Source organism: Talpa occidentalis, unplaced genomic scaffold, assembly GCF_014898055.3.
Source record: "Talpa occidentalis isolate TD23 unplaced genomic scaffold, MPIMG_talOcc4v2.1 talOcc4.13, whole genome shotgun sequence".
Classification (NCBI taxonomy): Eukaryota; Metazoa; Chordata; class Mammalia; order Eulipotyphla; family Talpidae; genus Talpa; species Talpa occidentalis.
In genome coordinates, this window is record NW_023601322.1 from 52,101,220 (window position 1) to 52,121,441 (window position 20,222).

At 37.6% G+C, this 20,222-nt stretch overlaps 1 protein-coding gene and 1 pseudogene across 6 annotated transcripts in view; both read right to left on the minus strand.

Annotated features, from left to right (window-relative positions):
- Positions 1–234: 234 nt before the first annotated feature.
- SPIRE1 (spire type actin nucleation factor 1) overlaps positions 235–20,222 on the minus strand; it is a 174,345-nt gene continuing 154,357 nt past the window's right edge. For 4 of the 6 annotated variants that reach the window (XM_054694224.1, XM_054694225.1, XM_054694227.1 and 1 more), the window contains 7 exons: positions 17,162–17,304; positions 14,568–14,741; positions 10,635–10,772; positions 10,021–10,091; positions 3,599–3,626; positions 3,369–3,505; positions 235–1,274 (listed from right to left, as the gene is read on the minus strand). In XM_054694224.1, coding sequence (XP_054550199.1) covers positions 1,016–1,274; positions 3,369–3,505; positions 3,599–3,626; positions 10,021–10,091; positions 10,635–10,772; positions 14,568–14,741; positions 17,162–17,304 — 950 coding nt within the window. In that variant the 3' untranslated portion in view covers positions 235–1,015. The remainder of the gene's footprint in view (positions 1,275–3,368; positions 3,506–3,598; positions 3,627–10,020; positions 10,092–10,634; positions 10,773–14,567; positions 14,742–17,161; positions 17,305–20,222) is intronic. The other 2 variants (XM_037508869.2, XM_037508868.2) reach the window with 1 other exon arrangement.
- Positions 19,123–19,749, minus strand: LOC119243212 (serine/arginine-rich splicing factor 3-like; annotated as a pseudogene).

Genomic DNA, 20,222 nt, shown 5'->3' on the forward strand with positions numbered 1-20,222 from the left:
AATTCATTTATAAAAATAAATAAATTTCATTTTGAGATCTTAAGTACCAAATTGTGGCTTAATTTAGTTGAGATGACTAGACTATAAAGTTATGAAAAATGTAGGTGAAAATGTATGAGCACCAGCTCATTCTCCACAATGTGATCAATAGCTGGCACCCAACGCTGTCACAGCCCTTTACATAGTCAACCAAACCACACTCAGCTTCTGGACAAACTTTTAACTTTCCTTTGACCTGAAACTCTCACAAAACATGGTTAGTTTTGTCCATTATAAAACTACTGGAACCATAGTACATTCAAGAGAGGGAATGAAAACCTGACACCTGCTCAAGAGAGTACTGCTCCTCTGCACTGGGGCAAACAAAGCAGCTTATTAGAAATGGTCACCCACGTGGGTGTACAGCTTATTCAGATACACTAGAATATAGGCATGAAGTCTCTCCTGTATACTTTATCTCAGAGCAACAATAATTTAAAATTAGTTTGACAGTAGTAGCAAATCCTTCTAGAGTCTGTGCTATGAGACGATAAACAGTTCTGCCCCGCCTGCAGGTGTTTGGGGCCTGGTGGGGTACTGCTCACTATGTACATTAGCTAGGAACACTGTCAGGTGGAAGTGCCAATATGACTTACTGCGTAGAACTGTGCTAACATCGATACCTTTGTTAGGCTCATTTCTCTCATGAGAAGCTTTTTTTCTTGGTCAGAAAATTATTTGAGCAACAGTAAGGAACCAAGGAAAAAGTTTCTGGCCTCCAAATCCACATACACACAAAAGCAAGTTTCAGACTGATGTCTCTCAGTGCAAAGGAGCTACTGGCTGACTGGTCACGTATCATCAATTGATATGAACACAGCATTCAGTCTGTGGAACAAAGTGTTGCAAGAAAAGCCTGGTCTAATGCAAATTCAAGCCTATTAACTAAATCCACGGCCAGGAGAGATAGTCCAGCTCAGTGTTCCCCTGCATTAAACCTGACTCTGAACACAAAAACAACCAAAAGGCACAAGGCTCAGATTTCATTGATAGTCCGCTCTGAAGGGCAGTATTCCGAGGGGCCTGCTGAGGACATATAGAAAGACTGGGTCTTCCTTTTCAATCGTGCTCTTTTGTTGGCCAACACCAGGCTACGCCGGCTTGAGCTGATGATTTCCGAAATAAACTTTTTGCAGTCTACACACACCTCCATAGCACTCCAGTCCTCCATTAATTCTTTGGGAAATTGTAGTTCTTCATCTGATTTGTCCACAGACTTAGATTTTGAGGAAAATCTGGGGGAAAAAAAAACAGAAACATCCAGTATTGTTATAGTTTTACCAAAATACTAAGAAAATATGTACAAAAAAGGTAAATTTGTTGCCCAATTTATGGAATGGGGGAGTGATTTAACCACAGCATATTCTTCCAAAAAACAATTTCTTATTGGAGATAAGGAAACCAGGAAACTTTTTATTAAGAAAGAGTAACATAGGGGCCTCCCCTGGTGGCGCAGGCGGTTGAGCACAGTGCTGTGAAGCTGTCCGCAGCCTCTGTAGCACGAGTTTGATCCCGGCTGGCCAGTGAGATACCCACATGTTGCAGCAGACCTCTCCTGTCTTGCCCGCTGCTCCCCTCAGTAGTGTATTTCAGTCAGTCTGCCTGTTCTGTTCCCTGCTCTGTATCTGGTGAATCCTCTCACCCTCCCGTGCATCTGGTCTGTACCCCAGTTACTGTATGCATGAATAAATAAATCTTTAAAAAAAAAGAAGAAACGGTAATACTGAAAACTCCTATCATCTCTTCTAGAATTTTTGGGGCAATGGGATATTGAGCATATTTGCCTGATTACCATACATATATAGACATTGAAAGGTAGCAACTGAAATGAAATAAAGTATATGTTGCTAACATCCTGCTGATGATTCAGTAGGGACTTAAAGTTCTTTCTCTGCTGACTCTGTGATTTGTGAATGCTGGTTAACTGTGTATATGGTAGGTCAGACAATAGGAAAATTATGCAAATTTATCTTAATCATATGACACATTCAGAAAAATTATCTTTGTCATTTAGTATTTATTAAATATGTCTTGCCCTTCCCAATAGTTCTCCATATTTGGGTGACTGGTCTTTTGGCTTCCAAGAGCTAGAATTAACTAGACCACCATCATAGTAAGTATTTTAGGTAATTTCTTAGGTAACTAAGAATCACCTACTCATTTATTATTTTAACTAAACCAAATAGCTTCAGAATAAGTACAGAAAAGAACAGATAATTACACACACACAGCCTTGAACTCCCAGATGATAACCCACAGTAAGAGACCATCACGGAACAGTGTATCTGAGAGCAGAGAATCAAAAGCACAGAGGCAGCCAAGTCTCAGGCACAAGTTACTTGGTAGGTTCAGAGCTGCTTTGCCTCACTATCCATAGAGCCATGATATGCAGAGGTAGCCAAAGAATAGCATTTGGCAACAATGCCAGCTTCCCCTTTGCTGAGTGGTAGTGACTGGTGGCCATGCTAACTGTAACTCCAGCTGACTTCCCTTCCATCTTTCTTAGCACTAACTTTACTCTGCATTAAATGCAAAGAGACCGATATTTGGACAATTTCTCTTCTTTGAAATTGCTAGCTCTTGACATAAAGCTTTATTTCTGCCTTTATAACAGGAAAATAAATCAAACCTATTGCAGATAGCTGTAAACCCAAGATTAAACAGATTTTCTTTTAAAACTAAGTAAGGAAGGGGCCTCCCTGGTGGCTCAATTGGTTGAGTGCAGCACTGTGAAGCTGTCCGCAGCCTCTGCAGTGCAGGTTTGATCCGGGCTGACCGGGAAGCTACCCACATGGCGCGACAGACCTCTCCTGTCTCACCCGCTGCTACCCTCAGCAGTGTATTTTAGTCAGTCGGCCTGTTCTGTTCCCCTCTCAGTTTCTGGTGAATCCTCTCACCCTCCTGCACATCTGCCCTGTTCCCTGGTTCTTGTATAAATAAATCAATCTTTTTTTTTAAAAAAAAAAAAAAAACTAAGGAAGGAAGGATTATCCTGTTATGTGCAAGTTTCCAACTCCACTGAAAACAAGATCAGTGTAAAGATGAATTTTTAAAGGCACAATGAAGAAATAATTTCTAAGGCAGACAAAAAAAAAAACAACAATGGTGAGATTAAGGTATCCTTAGACAGCTAGCCATTACACATTACCTTTAGGGGAGGTTTGGAAATTTGTGTGCAAGTCACAACTAAGCTAAAACCAATCAACACTCCTCCCACCCTATCCTCTTTGAACCAAAATCCCATCACCTATGATAGTCCTCAAAAAAAAAAAAAAAAATTTTTTTTCCTTTTACAAAGGAGACGCTGAAGACCCAGGCCCCTCACTTACCTAGCAATGCTCCGAAGGGGCCGATGGTGGCTAGTGGAAGGTTTTTCTGGCCTCATACAACTTTCCCCTCTTTGCAAGGTAGAAGGTCCCAGTGAAAAGATAGGAAGAGTGCAATATGGCTTGGAGGGCAGGCGCATCTATTATCCCAAATAAAACTGAGAATGAGCAGTACTGCTAAAAAGACATAGTTATTAAAACTAACAGTTATAATTTCACTAAGCATAGCTTACCTTTTTGCAACACTGTGAGCATACTGGCCTGTACACAAAATCAGAAGAATTAGTTGGCATGATACCATAGATACAACTGGAGAGTTAAGACACTACAGGCTGTGTGGCTGTCAATCTCTACAATAAATTATAAAAACTCTCTGGTTCTTCTATCAGAATATAACAAGTCAATACAACTGTAAAGGCAAGCCATCTGTAAAACCTAATTCCTAGTTTCCTATAAAAGGATCACTATATATCTGTTCAAATTTTTCTTATTTATCTAAAAATAACACGACAAGGTCATCCATTTATTTCTGTTAAAGCATTACGTTATTAGAATTATCTTGATTATATAAAAGAAATATACGAAGAGAAATATATTTAATACTGTTTAATAACTATTTGTTCCAGACCGCCAGGTCAGACCAGGCGCGTAGGGAGTGCGTCCCGCATCGCCATTTTAGAACAGGGACATTTCTTCAGTAAAGACTGCTTGAAACCAGCAGAAGGCTCCCAGAGGAGCCAGAGGTGAGCTGGGAATTTCACCCATGCCAGGCCCCTTCTGGCCTGCAGCCCAGGCCCAGAGGGGTAGCAGGAACCCACCCCCGGGGCAGACCGGGAGTGCACCCCACATCGCCATTTTAGAACAGGGACATTTCTTCAGTAAAGACTGCTTGAAATCAGCAGAAGGCTCGTGGAAGAGCCAGGGGTGAGCTGGGAAGTTCACCCATGCCAGGCCCCTTCTGGCCTGCAGCCCAAGCCCAGAGTGGGAGCGGGAACCCACCACCGGAGCAGACCGGGTGTGCAGGGAGTGCGCCCCGCATTGACATTTTAGAACAGGGACATTTCTTCAGTAAAGACTGCTTGAAACCTGCAGAAGGCTCGTGGGGGAGCCAGAGGTGAGCTGGGAAGGTCGCCCAGGCCAGGCCCCTTCTGGCCTGCAGTCCAAGCCCAGAGGGGGAGCGGGAACCCACTGCCAGGGCAGACCAGGCACGCAGGGGAGCGTGTCCCAGCATCGGCATTTTAGAATGGGGACCTTTCTCCAGTAAAGACTGCTTGAAACCTACACATGACTCCCGGAAGAGCCAGAGGGGAGCGGAGAAGTTCACCAAGTTGCCGGCCAGTCCCAGCAACACAGTGTCCCAAAGCATACGGCAAATTAGAAAACAGACAGTAGGGAGTAGAAGAACCACATGCAACCTAGCAACTCCTCAGGAAAAAAAGCACACCACAAAAAGAAAACCACCCCCCAGACTGCAACGACAGCAACTTGGAAGAACTTCTGAGCCTTCCAGAAAGAGAATTGAAAATTGCCGTGATTAAAAAACTGACAGAAGTCGTAAAGGAAAACAATGATAAGGGAAAAATAATCAACGATCAGAAGAATGAAATTGAGTCCCTAAAGAGGGAAGTAAAAGAAATGCAGGAGATCAAAGAATTAATGGAGGCACTAAAGAACTCTGGGAAAAGCAATGAAAGCAGAATAGAGGAAATGGAAGAATGAATAAGTACTCTTGAAGACACAGAAATAAAAAGAACCAAAACAGAAAAGGAAGGAGAAGTACGAAGGAAAAAGACAGAAGAAAGACTTTGGGAACTATCTGACACCATGAGGAAAGGAAATATAAGAGTTATAGGAATACCAGAAGGAGAGGAGAGAGATGCAGGAACAGAGAAAATATTCAAGGAAATAATTGAAGAGAACCTCCCAAACATGAAGAAGGAGCTGAAAATTGATACACAGGAAGCAAGAAGAACACCAAACTTCCATGATGAAAGGAAAAATACAGCAACACACATAATAGTAAAGCTCCCAAGAATCCAGGACAAGGAAAAAATAATGAAGCTAACAAGAGGGAAGAAACAGATAACATTCAAAAGAAAACCAATCAGACTGACATCAGACTTCCCCAAAGAAACACTACGGGCAAGGAGAGAGTGGAGGGACATAGTCAACAGACTCCAAGAAAACAGATGCCAACCAAGAATACTCTATCTCGCAAAGCTCTCCTTCCTCTATGAAGAAAGAATAAGGACCTTCCCAGACAAACAGAAACTCTGGAATTTCATTATGACTAAACCCCCACTCCAGAAAATACTACAAGGAGTCCTAAAGCCAGAACTTCAGAGGGAAGAATAACAAAGACGGCCAAAAAAAAAAAAAAGTTATTAAAAGAACAAATAAATAAAATCAAAGGAAAGACAAACACAATGGCAAATACAGATGCTAACATATCAATATTAACTCTAAATGTAAATGGACTAAACTCTTCAATAAAAAGACACAGAGTCACAGGCTGGATTAAGAAACAAAACCCAACCTTCTGCTGTGTCCAGGAAACACATTTAGCTACAAAAGAAAAAAACAGACTCAAAGTTAAAGGATGGAAAACAATTCTACAAGCAAATGGACCAAAAAAGAAAGCAGGAACAGCTATACTTATATCAGATCAAACAGATTTCAAACTCAAAAAGATAAAAAGAGACCCCAATGGTCACTACATTATGATCAAGGGGACAATACTTCAAGAAGAAATAACACTCATTAACATATATTGACCAAACGAAGGAGCACCAAAATATATCAGACAACTATTGTCATCTCTGAAAACAGACATCAGAGAAAACACATACGTAGTGGGAGATTTCAACACACCACTATCAACAATGAATAGATCAATGAGACAAAAAATAAGTAAAGACACTAAAGCTCTAAATAAGGATTTAGAGTGCTTGGGCTTAACAGACATCTATAGAACACTAAACCCCAAAAAATCGGCTTACACATTTTTCTCAAGCGCACACGGATCATTCTCCAGGATCGATCACATACTGGGGCACAAGACAAACATCAACAGATACACCAAGATTGAAATCATACCAACCATCTTTTCTGACCATGAAGGCATCAAACTAGAAATAAACCATAAAAAGAAGGCAAGAAACTCTCCTACCTCATGAAGATTGAATACCACACTACTGGAAGATCACTGGACTAATGAGGAGATCAAAGAATATTAAAAAATTCTTTGAATTGAATGACAAGGAGGACACCAATTTCCTAAATGTATGGGATGCAGCAAAAGCAGTAATAAGAGGAAAATATATAGCAATAGAGGCTCACATCAAGAAACAAGAAAGAACTCAAAGAAACAACCTAATCTCAAAGCTCAAAGATCTAGAAAAAGAACAACAACAAAAAAACCCCAAAACCAGTAGAAGAAAAGACATAATAAAAACCAAAGCAGAAATAAATGAAATTGAAACTAAAAAAACAATCTAAAAGATCAATGAAACCAAGAGCTGGTTCTTCGAAAAAAAAAATCAATAAAATAGACAAACCCCTAGCCAGGCTCACAAAGGAAAAAAGGGAGTAAGCACAAATAAACAGGATCATGAATGAAAGAGGAGAAATCACAACAGACACAGTAGAAATCAAAAGAATAATCACTAACTACTATGAACAGTTATATGGAAACAAATTCAACAATCTAGAGGAGATGGACAAATTCCTACAACTCTACAATGACCCAAAGCTAGATAAAGAAGAAATAGAACACCTAAACAGACCAATTACAAGCAGCGAAATTGAAATGGTAATCAAAAACCTCCCCAAAAACAAAAGCCCAGGACCTGATGGATTTACAAATGAATTCTACCAAACATTCAGAGACGAATTAGTGCCTATCCTTCACAAACTCTTCCAAAAAATTGAGAAGGAAGGGATAATACTAAACATGTTCTATGAAGCAAACATTACACTGATACCAAAACAGAACAAGGACAACACAAAAAAAGAAAACTACAGGCCAATCTCCCTAATGAACACGGATGCAAAAATCCTCAATAAAATTTTAGCTACCAGAATCCAACAATGTATCCATAAGATAATTCACCACGACCAAGTAGGATTCATGCCAGGGTCACAAGGATGGTTCAATGTCCAAAAATCAATCAATGTCATCCAACACATGAACAAAAAGAAATATAAAAACCATATGATAATATCAATTGATGCTGAGAAAGCTTTCAACAAAGTGCAACACCCATTCATGATAAAAGCCCTTGAAATTCTTGGGATACAAGGAACATACCTGAACATCATAAAGGCCATATATGACAAGCCAACAGCCAGTATCATTCTCAATGGTGAAAAGCTGAAAGCATTTCCATTAAGATCTGGAACAAGACAAGGATGTCCACTCTCACCACTGCTTTTCAATATAATACTGGAAGTCCTAGCCAGAGCAATAAGACAAGAGAAAGATATACAAGGAATCCAAATAGGAAAAGAAGAAGTCAAACTATCACTATTTGCAGATGATATGATAATAAACATAGAGAACCCCAAAAACTCCACAGAAAAACTAATTCAACTCATCAATCAGTTCAGTAAAGTGGCAGGATACAAAATCAACACGCAAAAGTCAGTAGCCTTCCCATACACAAACAATAAATCTGAAGAAAAAAATCAAAAAAACCATCCCTTTTATAATCGAAACAAAAAAAAGCAAATACTTCGGAATAAATCTAACAAAAGAGGTAAAGGACCTATACAAAGAAAACTATAAAACACTGTTAAAAGAAATAGAAGAAGACATAAAGAAATGGAAAGAAATCCCCTGCTCATGGGTTGGAAGAATAAACATTATCAAAATGGCCATCCTACCAAAAGCAACATACAGATTCAATGCTATTCCAATCAAAATTTCAATGTCATTCTTCAAAGAAATAGAACAATTATTGATGAAATTTATATGGAATCATCAAAAACACCCAATAACCAAAGCTCTCCTGAAACAAAAAAAAAGAAGGGAATGGAGACATCAAACTCCCAGACTTCAAACTATACTACAAAGCCATAATCATCAAAACTGCATGGTATTGGAACAAGAACAGACACACAGACCAATGGAATCAAATAGAAAATCCAGAATAAACCCATAGATTTATGGTCAACTAATCTTTGACAAAGGTGCAAAGAATATGCATTGGAGCAAAGAAAGTTTGTTCAATAAATGGTGCTGGGAAAACTGGGTCACTACATGCAAAAGAATGAAGCTTGACCACTACCTCACACCATACACAAAAATCAACTCAAAATGAATTAAAGAACTAGACATAAGACCTGAAACCATAAAATACTTAGAAGGAAATATAGGTGAAACACTACGTGATATGTACATCAAAGACATGTTTAGAGACACATCACCCAAAGCAATGATAGTGAAGGCAAAAACAAACAGCTGGGACTACATCAAATTAAAGAGCTTCTGCACAGCAAAAGAGACAATAACAAAAACAAAGAGAAACCCCACCAACTGGGAGAACATTTTTGCACCCAACACTAATGATAAAGGACTGATCACAAAAATCTGCAAAGAGCTGATGAGACTCAACAACAACAAAGAAAATAATCTTGTCAAAAAATGGGCAGAAGAGCTAAAAAGAAACTTCTCTGAAGAGGAAATGCAAATGGCCAACAGGCAAATGAAAAAATGTTCAACATCACTTGTAATCAGGGAAATGCAAATCAAAACTACCATGAGATACCATCTTACACCAGTGAGAATGGCACATATTAAAAAAACTAGCACAACAAATGTTGGCGAGGATGTGGAGAAAAAGGAACTCTCCTGCACTGTTGGTGGGAGTGCAAACTGGTCCAACCACTATGGAGAGCTGTGTGGAGATTTCTGGACCTACTAAACATAGAGCTTCCATATGATCCAGCAATTCCACTCGTAGGTATTTACCCAAAGGACACAGAAACATCAATTCCAAACAGCACCTGCACCCCTATGTGTATAGCAGCACTGTTTACAATAGCTAAGCTTTGGAAACAGCCCAAATGCCCAAAACTAGATGACGGATCAAGAATATGTGGTACATATACACCATGGAATATTACTCAGCATTCAAAAAAGATAAACACATGCAATTTGCAGCAACATGGATGGCGCTGGAAGGGATCATGCTCAGCGAAATAAGCCAGAAAGAAAAAGAAAAATACCGGATGGTCTCACTCATAGCAGGAATCTAGAAAACTTAAATAAGGGACCAGGAAAATGAATAACTATAAGAAAGTGAAAATCAAAATCAATAAACAACTATGAACCAGAGACACTCTATGGGAGGTGGGGGGCGGGGAGGGGAGGGATTGGGGTCAAAATAAGGGGGTTGCAATTGTATGGGAAATATAAAAATAAAATTTATTTAGAAAAAGTATATATTAAACATGTTCAAAAGAAAAAAAAGTAATTATTTGTTCTACTCTTTTGAAGAATTCAGTATTTCTAACAAAGCATAGCACAATGTGATAATAAATTGGGTTTTTGAAATATTGTTCCTGTGTAGAAAAATAAAACAATGATGGTAATTGGTATTTTCTTAACTATTGTTAAATCTCTCTTTTTGTCAATTACAAAACCATACCTTACCTCTTACAGAACTGACATGTGTAAGACCAGGTGAAGAAAGAAAATCTCTTAGTTCGGCAACAGAAGCAGAGCTAAAAAATACAAATTCAAAAGGCAAAAAAAGGCATTGCCCATAATTAATTTCCTAATTTACATGTATGAATATGCTTTATATACTGGGGAAGTTTAATAGAAGGAAGAAAATAATTCAGAAACCCCATTTTTTATGTTTGGCTTTGTGACTATTATTTGGCTCTTTAATTAATTATAATCCTATTTTTCAAAGGTAATAAAAGGAACTCAAGAGTCTCACCATTATAGAAACAATCTGAAAGTCTCCTCTGTTTCTCATATACACTTTCTTTACAAATCTTCTAAAAGTATGACTAAATGCAGAGATGGTTTTATGAAGGCATGCCATTTAAACCTTCCACAGTTTTTGATTTTTAAGGGAGAAACAAAAATACTCCTTTTTTGAGCAAGGCAGAATGTTTACTGGAGAATAAGCCTCTTAACCAACCAGACTCCCCTCCCAGTCTTGTGCCACCTGGTTGGTAGGCAGTTCCCTCAGGAGATCACGCTACGAATGGCCTTTCTTCTAACCCTGCCAGTAGGTCAACTTGAAACAGCTCTACCTTTCCTTTTTTCAGGGCAGTGTAGACATCTTTATACTGTTGATATTTTTCCAGCTCTGCCTTCACCAGGACCTGGCGAATATGCATCACTTCCTCAACAGTCAGAGCTAGACACTCCACTGGGTAGCAGAACTCCTCCTGAAATTCAAAATTTCACATGAATAGGAAGCTTCCACCCCTTTTTCTGACACTAAAATTTCAGATCAGACACCTGGTTAGTAGCTTCGGAGAAGAAAATGGGTTTCTCAATGAATACTGGAACAGAGCTGGCTCACTCTGGGGACCACAATTTCTAATTACATTAAGACAATAGATGGTAGAAAACTTCTGGGGATCATGTGAATCATTGCAGGATTTTGAAATTTTAAGAAATGAAAGTTCCTCACATTTGTTTAGACATTTTATCTCAAGTATTTATCTGCTCTGTATCAATGCACCAAAATCCTGAAAATATTTTGTCATTCTAAACAAAATTTGTCAGTTTTCTCCTATGATTATGCAAAGACATTATTTAATGTTGTGTTTTTTTATTATATGCTAATAAGTAGAAAATTTATGACATTGATACTGGTTTTAAAACTGGTGTGGTTCCCAGAATAGCCAAAAGAAGGTGGTTAGCAACTTATACTGAGAAGCATTATTTAGTGGTTAGTTACATCAGCATACCTTAAAAAATCCTAATGGTATGAGTGGAACAGAACATGTAACTACTGATGCAGTAGACAGCCAAAAGGCAGACTCTACAGACTGCCCTGCAGTTCTTCAGATTTGATACTCCTTTTCAACAACTAAATGCAGAGTCAGCACTGGAAAATGTGGAAAAACTAAGAAGAATTTCACAATAAATATTTATGTTGGCTGTCTTAGGTTAATGGTTTCCCTAAAAACAGCTGAGGAAGATGTTGATGTAACTGATCCCACTGAATAAAGAGCGTCACACCCATCTGTTCCCCATCCAGCCCTGAGCTTGATTGGTGGATCTAATAGAAAGACAGAACAGGCTTGTGCATTTGCACCCTGCCAGGCTTCACAAGGACCATTGTGATGTAGTGACACTGAAACTCAATGTTCTCAGTACAAACCCATTATTTCATTCCCACACATACATAATAGCACGGGCTCACAGTCACTCTGGAATTAAACAAGCCAAATGAGAAAGCACATGACCACAAATGCAGTCAGTTATGGAATTTTAACATTCAGTTCTGTCTTTCCATCAGAGAAAAACAAAAACAAATCTAGGCTGCAAACTTAACAAACATTAGCATTTACTAAAAAAAAGTAGCTTGAAAAATTAAGTTTCTTAGTATCAATACAAAATCTTCTCTATTCATGTTAACTTTGGGAACATTAACTTTGCTTTAAAATGAATTGGGAAAAAAATCATGCAATTAAATTTTTAAGAGAGGGCTTCATATTTAGTGGCATGGGGATAGTTTTTTTTTTTATATAAAAGTTTTATCATTTGCTCTAAGATGACTAAGATATTTTCTAAGTAATCACATAATTTTCTTTTGTAGATAACAGGATTAAATCAGTAGGTCCAATATCTACTCTGTTTTGCTCCACCCTAGGAAAAGAGCATAGCAGCAAGTGAGAATAAAGCATTGCCTTTTTGAAGTTTAGACCATTAAATTGTGTGCTAAGTGTTATTGGTTGCACACATCTGAATGATGGCTTTCCTCAGCTTTTAACATTTTTTGTAAGTTTTCCTAGTTGTTTTTCTTCATAAGTGATGTGTATGATGGGTACATTTTCTAATGGCTAACAATCTGACATAATTGCTGAACTGTAACAAAATAAGATAAAGATCTAGCAAGTAACCAGATAATAACTACCTAAGACTTGTTGTTCTACATGCCAGCAAGATGGCAAATAGTGTCAATTTAATTAACTTTACAATGAGGATGCCTGGCTGGTAAACACTTCAGGTAGACAGGAATCCTTTCATTCACAGCAATGTGCTGGCACACATAATACACCTGTAGCTTGTACTTCCTTTTCCTCAGTCTCAAGTCACAAAGGGGCTTAGTTAAGCATACTTTCAACTTACTGTTTGAATTATACACAAATTTAGTACTTCACAGAATATAATAAATAATTGTGGATTTCTTTGTTTCTTGTTCTTTGGAATTTCAAGATTACCCTTTAGTAAAATAATTTCCATCAGGTCAAATGCTAATGTTCTGATTCTGGAGTTTTCCCAAGGACAACAAAACTTTAATGCAACATGAAGGAAAATGATAATTACTAGTATTAGTTTTGTTATTTTTTTTCCAGTTGGAAAAAAGCAGTAATTGAATATCCCCCAGGCCAAATTAAACCTTAATAAATCTTGCTGAGATCTTAATGCTCCAAATGTAAAAAAGCACTAAAGCTCATGTTCATGACTAGACCTGAACCTGAGAACCAAAGAGCACAACTCTAATTCCCGTGCTTTACTTGTTTCAACGTGACTCCGAAATTTAGGAAAGGGAGGCTAAAGTCTTAAAAGTTTTAATAAAGATTACAATATATAGAAGCAAATATTCTTTTAGAACTTACTTTACAGTGTTCCTGACTAGCAAAAAAAAAAACATAAATAGCAGATATTTGAAAATTATCCAAAACCATTGTCTTTTGAGTAAGAAACCAAAGAAATGCGGTTGTAAAGAAAAATTGCAACTATTAATTATTCTTTTTTTTTCCAAGTTGAACTTTAAAACTCAAAATGAATTCTTTGCTTAAAGTAGTGTGAGGAGTTAGTATTCAAGTATCTGTTTGGGGAAGATTGATAATAAAAATAAAAGTGTAGACAGATCTGCAGTGGCAGCTGTAGGAGTGACAGGGGTGAAATCTTGCTCACGTACTACCCAAATAGCTGTATCTAAAATGGGAAAAAGAATAGAGATTTATCCAGTATTTCATGACAAACAAAAGAATCTGTGTTTCATTTACATTCTGAGTCTCTTTTCTAAACCATGATAGGTAATATAAAGAGTAACAAGAAAACCATCTGCTGGTTTCAAGTTCTATTCATTCATCAAGAATGTTTAAGTTAATCAAGGACCTGGACAGCCAGTATCCTGCATGAGTCACAACAGGCAAAGCAGTCACTGCGTCACACTGGGAGCAAGGTAAGCTTCACTATGGTCTGAGGATGTTTTATTTCACTAAGGTTTGGAAGTTACTACACTTTCTTTAAAAAATATATTCTAGATAAAATCTCAAGAGAGTAAAATGCAGAATTATTTAAAATGTTTTGAGTAATACATGCGTAGAAAACAAAATTTCTCTGTACATGCTGTTTCACACATTAAAATAAATCTTTGTTGTTTTGTTGCTGAAAAAAATTCTCTACACAGAAATGGGTTGTCATAAAACCATACACTATCCTGACCATCACAAAGCAGCTTGAAGAAAGACGCTAAGGAAGAAAATGATTTTCTGAGCACTGGGGAGGTTATGGATTGCCCACTGGAACGAGGGGTGGGGTGTGCAAGGAAATGGGAAGTGGCAGGGTTCAGTGAACTGCAGAGTCAGTCTCCAGTGTCTATCTGGCCTGGCAGGAGGCTGCTCTGCCAGCGGAGTGAGCAAACAAATGCTCTTCTGATGGCAGGGAGGTCCTGGGAAGAAAGCATCCCATGGGCACTGAGAGTTCCCCTGTACATGGAGGAGAGAATATTCCTCCTGCTGTATAGTGAGGTCATTCAAAGAGACAAACACAGATACCTCTAATCTGATGCTGCATTTTGAGTTTGTTGTCCTTTCAAAGTAATTTTCCTCTCAATTGAGATCATGGTGTGATCTATGCATCCTACCAAAGATTGGAATCAACAATCAGAAGCAAAGTGCCCATCTAAGCTGTTAATTCTTGCAGAGTGCAGTAGTTGAGGTATCACTGTCAAAGGAATAGAGTGAAATAATTCCCAGAACCAGCAGAAAGACGCCAACCTTTGAGGATTTCCACCTGCTGGTAAAAGCTCTTTCACAGAGATAATACATAGCCCCTGCTACCCCAAACATGGCTGCTTCAAAAGGATGAGAGCTGAGCAGAGAAGCTGTTTGTATGGTAGAAAAAAGTGGTCGAAAAGGTGTCCTTGGCCATACACTGGTTATCCTAGGAACCTGAACAATAGATAAGGAAAAAAGAAAATGGCATGGGGAAAAGAAAAAGGAGAAAATAATGCTGAACATGAGTGACCTACAAACAATGATTACAGAACATAAAAGAAAAATAAACAAAACAGAAACACCTTGAAGGACATGGTAGATTCTCTGTGTGTCTATGCCAATATCTGCATCCATATGCATAAATTAGTGATTAAACCATGAAGTGATTCCTAGAGTATCTCAGAACTCACGGAGAAAAGACTTAATTAAGTTTTTCTAAATTGGTTGCCCTATGAACAACCAAATCTCCTAAATGGGGCCACAGGCAACTTGGAAATAAATACCAAGCAGCTGCTTGACGCTCACTCCCCAGAAGGTAGGTAAGGTAAAGACAAGTCTCCTTTCACACTTAGATGGGCAATGACCTTCATTCATTTGATGAAATGATGAAAAAAAATTACATTTTAAACATCCTAAAAAAAGAGAGGGAAACACAATAAAAATGAAAATGAATTAACAAAGACATTTTTACCATTTTCAATGGAGGGGTTATAAATACAAAATGATGGCTTTTATCTAAAAGATAGCTAAGGGCCTCCTCGGTGGCACAGGCGGTTGAGTGCAGCTCTGTGAAGCTGTCCGCAGCCTCTACAGCGCCAGTTAGATCCTGACTCACAGGCAAGATACCCACATGGCACAGCAGACCTCTCCGGTCTCCCCTGCTCCTTCCCTCAGCAGTGTTTTTCAGTCAGACTGCCTGTAGTGTTCCCTACTCTGTCTCTGGTGAATCCTCTTACCCTCCAGCACATCTGGCCTGTATCCTGTTCTTGTATGGGTGAATAAATAAATCTTTAAAATAAACACAAGGTAGCTAAAATTTTTAATTATCATACTTAACAACAACAAACAATACTTACCAAGGTAGAGGACACTATCACAAGAGAAACGTGATTTTTTTTTTTTGATTTTACAAGGTAAGTGACTAACAAGAAAAGTCATTACTTTGACTTGGATGATTCTGCCTCAGCTGGTGCCACAAGGAATTTCGAGAAAGCACAAGATCCACAGGGGACCTCAACACCATCCAATGCTGACCAGAGGGGCTCTCACACTGCCTTTTCACTGGTACCTTTCTCCTGACTGCACATTAGTTTATCTTGTTCTCCTCTACAATAAACTCACAGCCTGACCAGGAAATATACTTGATGGGTCCTTGATGTGGGCTGATGGTCTTTCATAGTAAAACTTTTACTACCAGCTGCAGTTTCTTTGTAGTTCATCTGACAGTTCCTATGACAACACGGCCAAGTACAGAGTTAGATGATAAACTGGTTTTTAGAAAAACCTGTGTGGAGAGAACAGCTTCCTAAATTATTGAAATTGTGAAAAAAAAATCACAAGCGCTTCCTCTTACATATATTAGTATTCTGAAAAAAACTATTTTAAAGATTGGAGTTATTTTTCTGTTGGTCAATCACTGATAAGGTTATATTTAGTCACATATAAATATTTGGGTGATTATTTTAGGTGCTATAAAGGAATCCTATGAAGAATTGCCCTAAAACCATTAGTTCTTTAATGATATTATTTGGGAATAGAGATGACTGACCAAATTTGAACATTGAAAGTTCTGTTCAAACTCAGTACCTCCACAATAACCATAGTATCTTTCACTGGGCTGCAGGAGGAACATCTTGTTATTGCTTTGCTTGAACACTTGATGACGGATCACAGCATAAAACTATGGACTAAACATATTTTAGTGCTTTATATTCATGAGTATCTGCAAAAACATTATTAGGTTACTGGCAGAATTACTGACTGAGGTCTTGTATCTTGCTTGCAAATATTTCTGAAGCCAAGTGAGACTACAAAGATTCTTTTCAGACCTCCTTGGCTGGTAGACCTATTACTTCTTCCTGGCAGGGCCTTGTGTACTATATCCCACTGTCCGGAGGAATGAGTAACCACTACATGAATCTGGAAGTTTCTGGAAAATAGCAAAAACTGTCAACCAATCCAAATAGTGGTTTTGGCCCCAATATCATGAGCATACTTGAAAACAATATGGTTTAATGGTTCAAAATTCTGCATTTGTTTTTCTTCCTCAATAAAACAGTCTATTACAGTAAGATCTGCTAAGTTTTTGAAATTAGTATTAACTCTCAAATGCATTAATACCTTTTGAAAGGAAGATGGAAATAATAATCTCTATCTTCTACCATTGCTAAGACTTCTAAAATAAAAAAGTACTTTAAATGAACAAAGAATGGTCAAATTTCACCATGTCACTGTTAGAGTTGGTTTTCTTCAGCTATTAAAACGAAATGAATGAGGTTATTTAAATTTCATTTTAACCTTTGGAAAAAATTTTTTTTCTCATCATTGCCCCAAGAAAACTAATTACATTATTGTACAATTTTTCAGTTACTTACAAGAGATCGGGAGTTTTGCTTGGATGGTGGCAGAAACTGTCTCACATTAGTAGGTGTTTCCTTTTCAATGGAATGTCGTCTCTGTGGTGGCTGCCGTCTCTCTGGCTGGGGTGTTGATGATATGGGCAAGAATTTTGGAGGTTCTAAAGAAATGAAATTAGCCAAATTGAAATAAACTTTCTTACAAAATTAAAATCTTACATTTTGAATTTCCAATAAAAAAAGCATTTGTTATTTGTGACAAACACTACATTCAAGAATGAAGTATTTGTTACATTGGACAGGTATATTTATATTGGAGGTTCTTAGGATAAGACTGTGAGGACTGTTATAGTATAATGTCTGCAAGGTAAGTTGCTCTATAGAAATAGCAAGGAAAAGGGAAAATATTCTGTTATTAATATCCATTCAAATTATCAAAGTAAGTTGCTATAGAAATAGCAAGGAAAAGGGAAAATATTCTGTTATTAATATCCATTCAAATTATCATATAAAACACAATATAAATACATTGTCTCATATTTGTACATATTAAAATCCCCATGCTACTTTCCTCAGAATTTTGCAATAAAAGTCTCAGGAAATATTGTAAAAATATGTAATAATTTATATTCTCTGTGGTCAAGAAGACTCCCAAATCATACCAAAATTCTCAAGTGTACTCTCCTTATTTATAGTCTTTTTAAGAGATAAAATATAAAATATGAAAATTCTTCCTTCGTGATACTTATCAAGACACTTTATCCTTAGGTTTAAAGCAAACTGTATTTATCAAAAAGTAAATTTCCAGCTGTGATGTTAATATTGTACCACTCTCTCCTCTGCCTAGTGATAAGTTGGGACAGAGTTGTTTTTATTTTATTTTTTTTAAACAGAAAACCTCTTTTTTTTCTTCTTAAAGATGTGTTTATTTATTTATACAAGCACTGGGTACAGTCAGAAGCGCAGGAGGGTGAGAGAATTCACCAGAGCCAGAGTGGGGAGCAGAATAGGCAGAAAGACCGAAGTACACTGCTGAGGGGAGCAGCGGGATCTTGAATTGTCTCAAATTTCCAAATAAAGAATGTTATGAAGAGCTATGCACTGATACACAGTAATCACATAAGGAACTTACGACTGAAAGCAAAAGTGAACTAATTTTCTTGAAAATTTTTAATTTTCTATACCAACTGGGCATTCACTATTGAATGTGAATGTTAAAATAAGATAACGCTCTAACTAGCTTTTATGGTACAGTTCACAGCAGCTTTTAAAGACTGTTCAACTACAGCTGCAAACTTATCTTCGCTATAGAAAAAGAAAGTCTTGATTCAATTTTTGCCAGTTGTGTTTCCATAATATTAACTTAATAATAATATTAACATAATAATATTCATACTTTTTAGAGAGGCTGAATTTACAGGTTTATTATTAGCCTATGTAAGATTAAATAAAGTTCAAAGCACATTCCATTTTTTTTATGGGAACACTTCAAAGTAAAAATTCTTTTTTTAAATTATAAGTTATTGAGGTAATGTTGATTTACATCACAGTATATGCCTTAAGGGTATAGGTTTACACCTCTACAGTTGTACGTTATTTCACCACACCTACCACCTTTTAAAAAAGCCCCAGCAATCCTCCACTAGACCCTCCTCTTCCCTTTGCTCCCACCTCATCACATCCCCTTCCCTTTGCTGCCCCCTCATCACATCACTATGCCCCTCCTGCTTTTAACCTGCTTTTTCTCCCCCACCCCTCTCTGGATGCCTCAGATCTATGGTTAGCTTTCAAGATATGCCTTTGAACTTATGTCCGGTTTCTCTATATTCCCCATATAAGTGAAACCATATCTATGGTTCTGACTTATTTCACTTAGTTTAACCCTTCCAGGTCCACCCATGTTGCAGCAAATGGTATGTTTCATATGATCCATTCCAAAACAGGGAGAATTATTTCTTTTATTGTTACTGTCCTGAGAGAGAAACAAATGTGAACAGCTAAAACAAGTTAAAAATACACCGATCTTACGAAGTCTGAAACAAAACCTGAATTTTCTGTAAATACTCCTGCTAAATGATGCTATTTCCTGTACACCGCTCCTCTTGCAAACTTCTATTTCCTTTCATTTGACCTAGATGAGCTACGAGACCTAGAGAAGGATCAGGAAGGCTTGTGATTTCTCTCCCGAGACAGTAATCTCTCTCTTTTGTCTCTAGAACAGGGCCTGCTATGGTTGCAGGAGAAGCTTCTCCTTCTGGAGAGCTGTGGTGAGGAAGATGACTCCTTCTCCAATCATCGTCTTAAGGCATCAACCCCAAGGAGGTGGACCACAATTTCTACCTCTCTTTTCACCATTTGACCATTCCACTCTTACATGCAGCCACACAGTGTTCTCCCATCTAGTGCTCAGATAGTATCGGCTGCACCTCAGGGATCTTCAAATTCAACAAAAGCAAAGCTAGGAGGGTTTCTAGCAACCCCACACTTTGGAGTGGTCCATAATAGCCAAAAGCTTGTTCCAATTCAGTCTTGTTACCACTGTTTCCAAGATTACCTACACAAACCTTACAGTCCCAGGGACAGGAAATCACCATGCATTTCTTCTAATATATTGGGTTGCTGGAAAAGTCATGATGTAATTTTTTTACGTTTTCTATGCAAAAATGCATCATGACTTTTTTGACAACCCAATATTTTCTCTTTGGACTCCCTCAGAAGCTTTCACTTACCAAGGTCCACAAAATGGCCTGATTTATTTTCTTAATAGTAGCCATTCTAGTAAGTTTGAGGTGGTACCTCATTGTAGTTTTGATTTGTGTTTCCCTGATGATTAATTATGCTAAGAGTAATTTTATGTGCGTGGTAGCTATTTATATCTTCTTTGGAGAAATGTCTATTTAAACTTTTGCCCATTTTTGAATTGGGTTGTCTTTTTGTTGTTGCACTTCAGGATTTCTCTATATATTCTGGATATTAATTCCTAATCAAACATGATTTCTAAATATTTTCTCCCATTCTCTTGGCTGCAACTTGATAGTACCTTTTGATATAAAAACACTTTTAAATTTCCATTAACTCC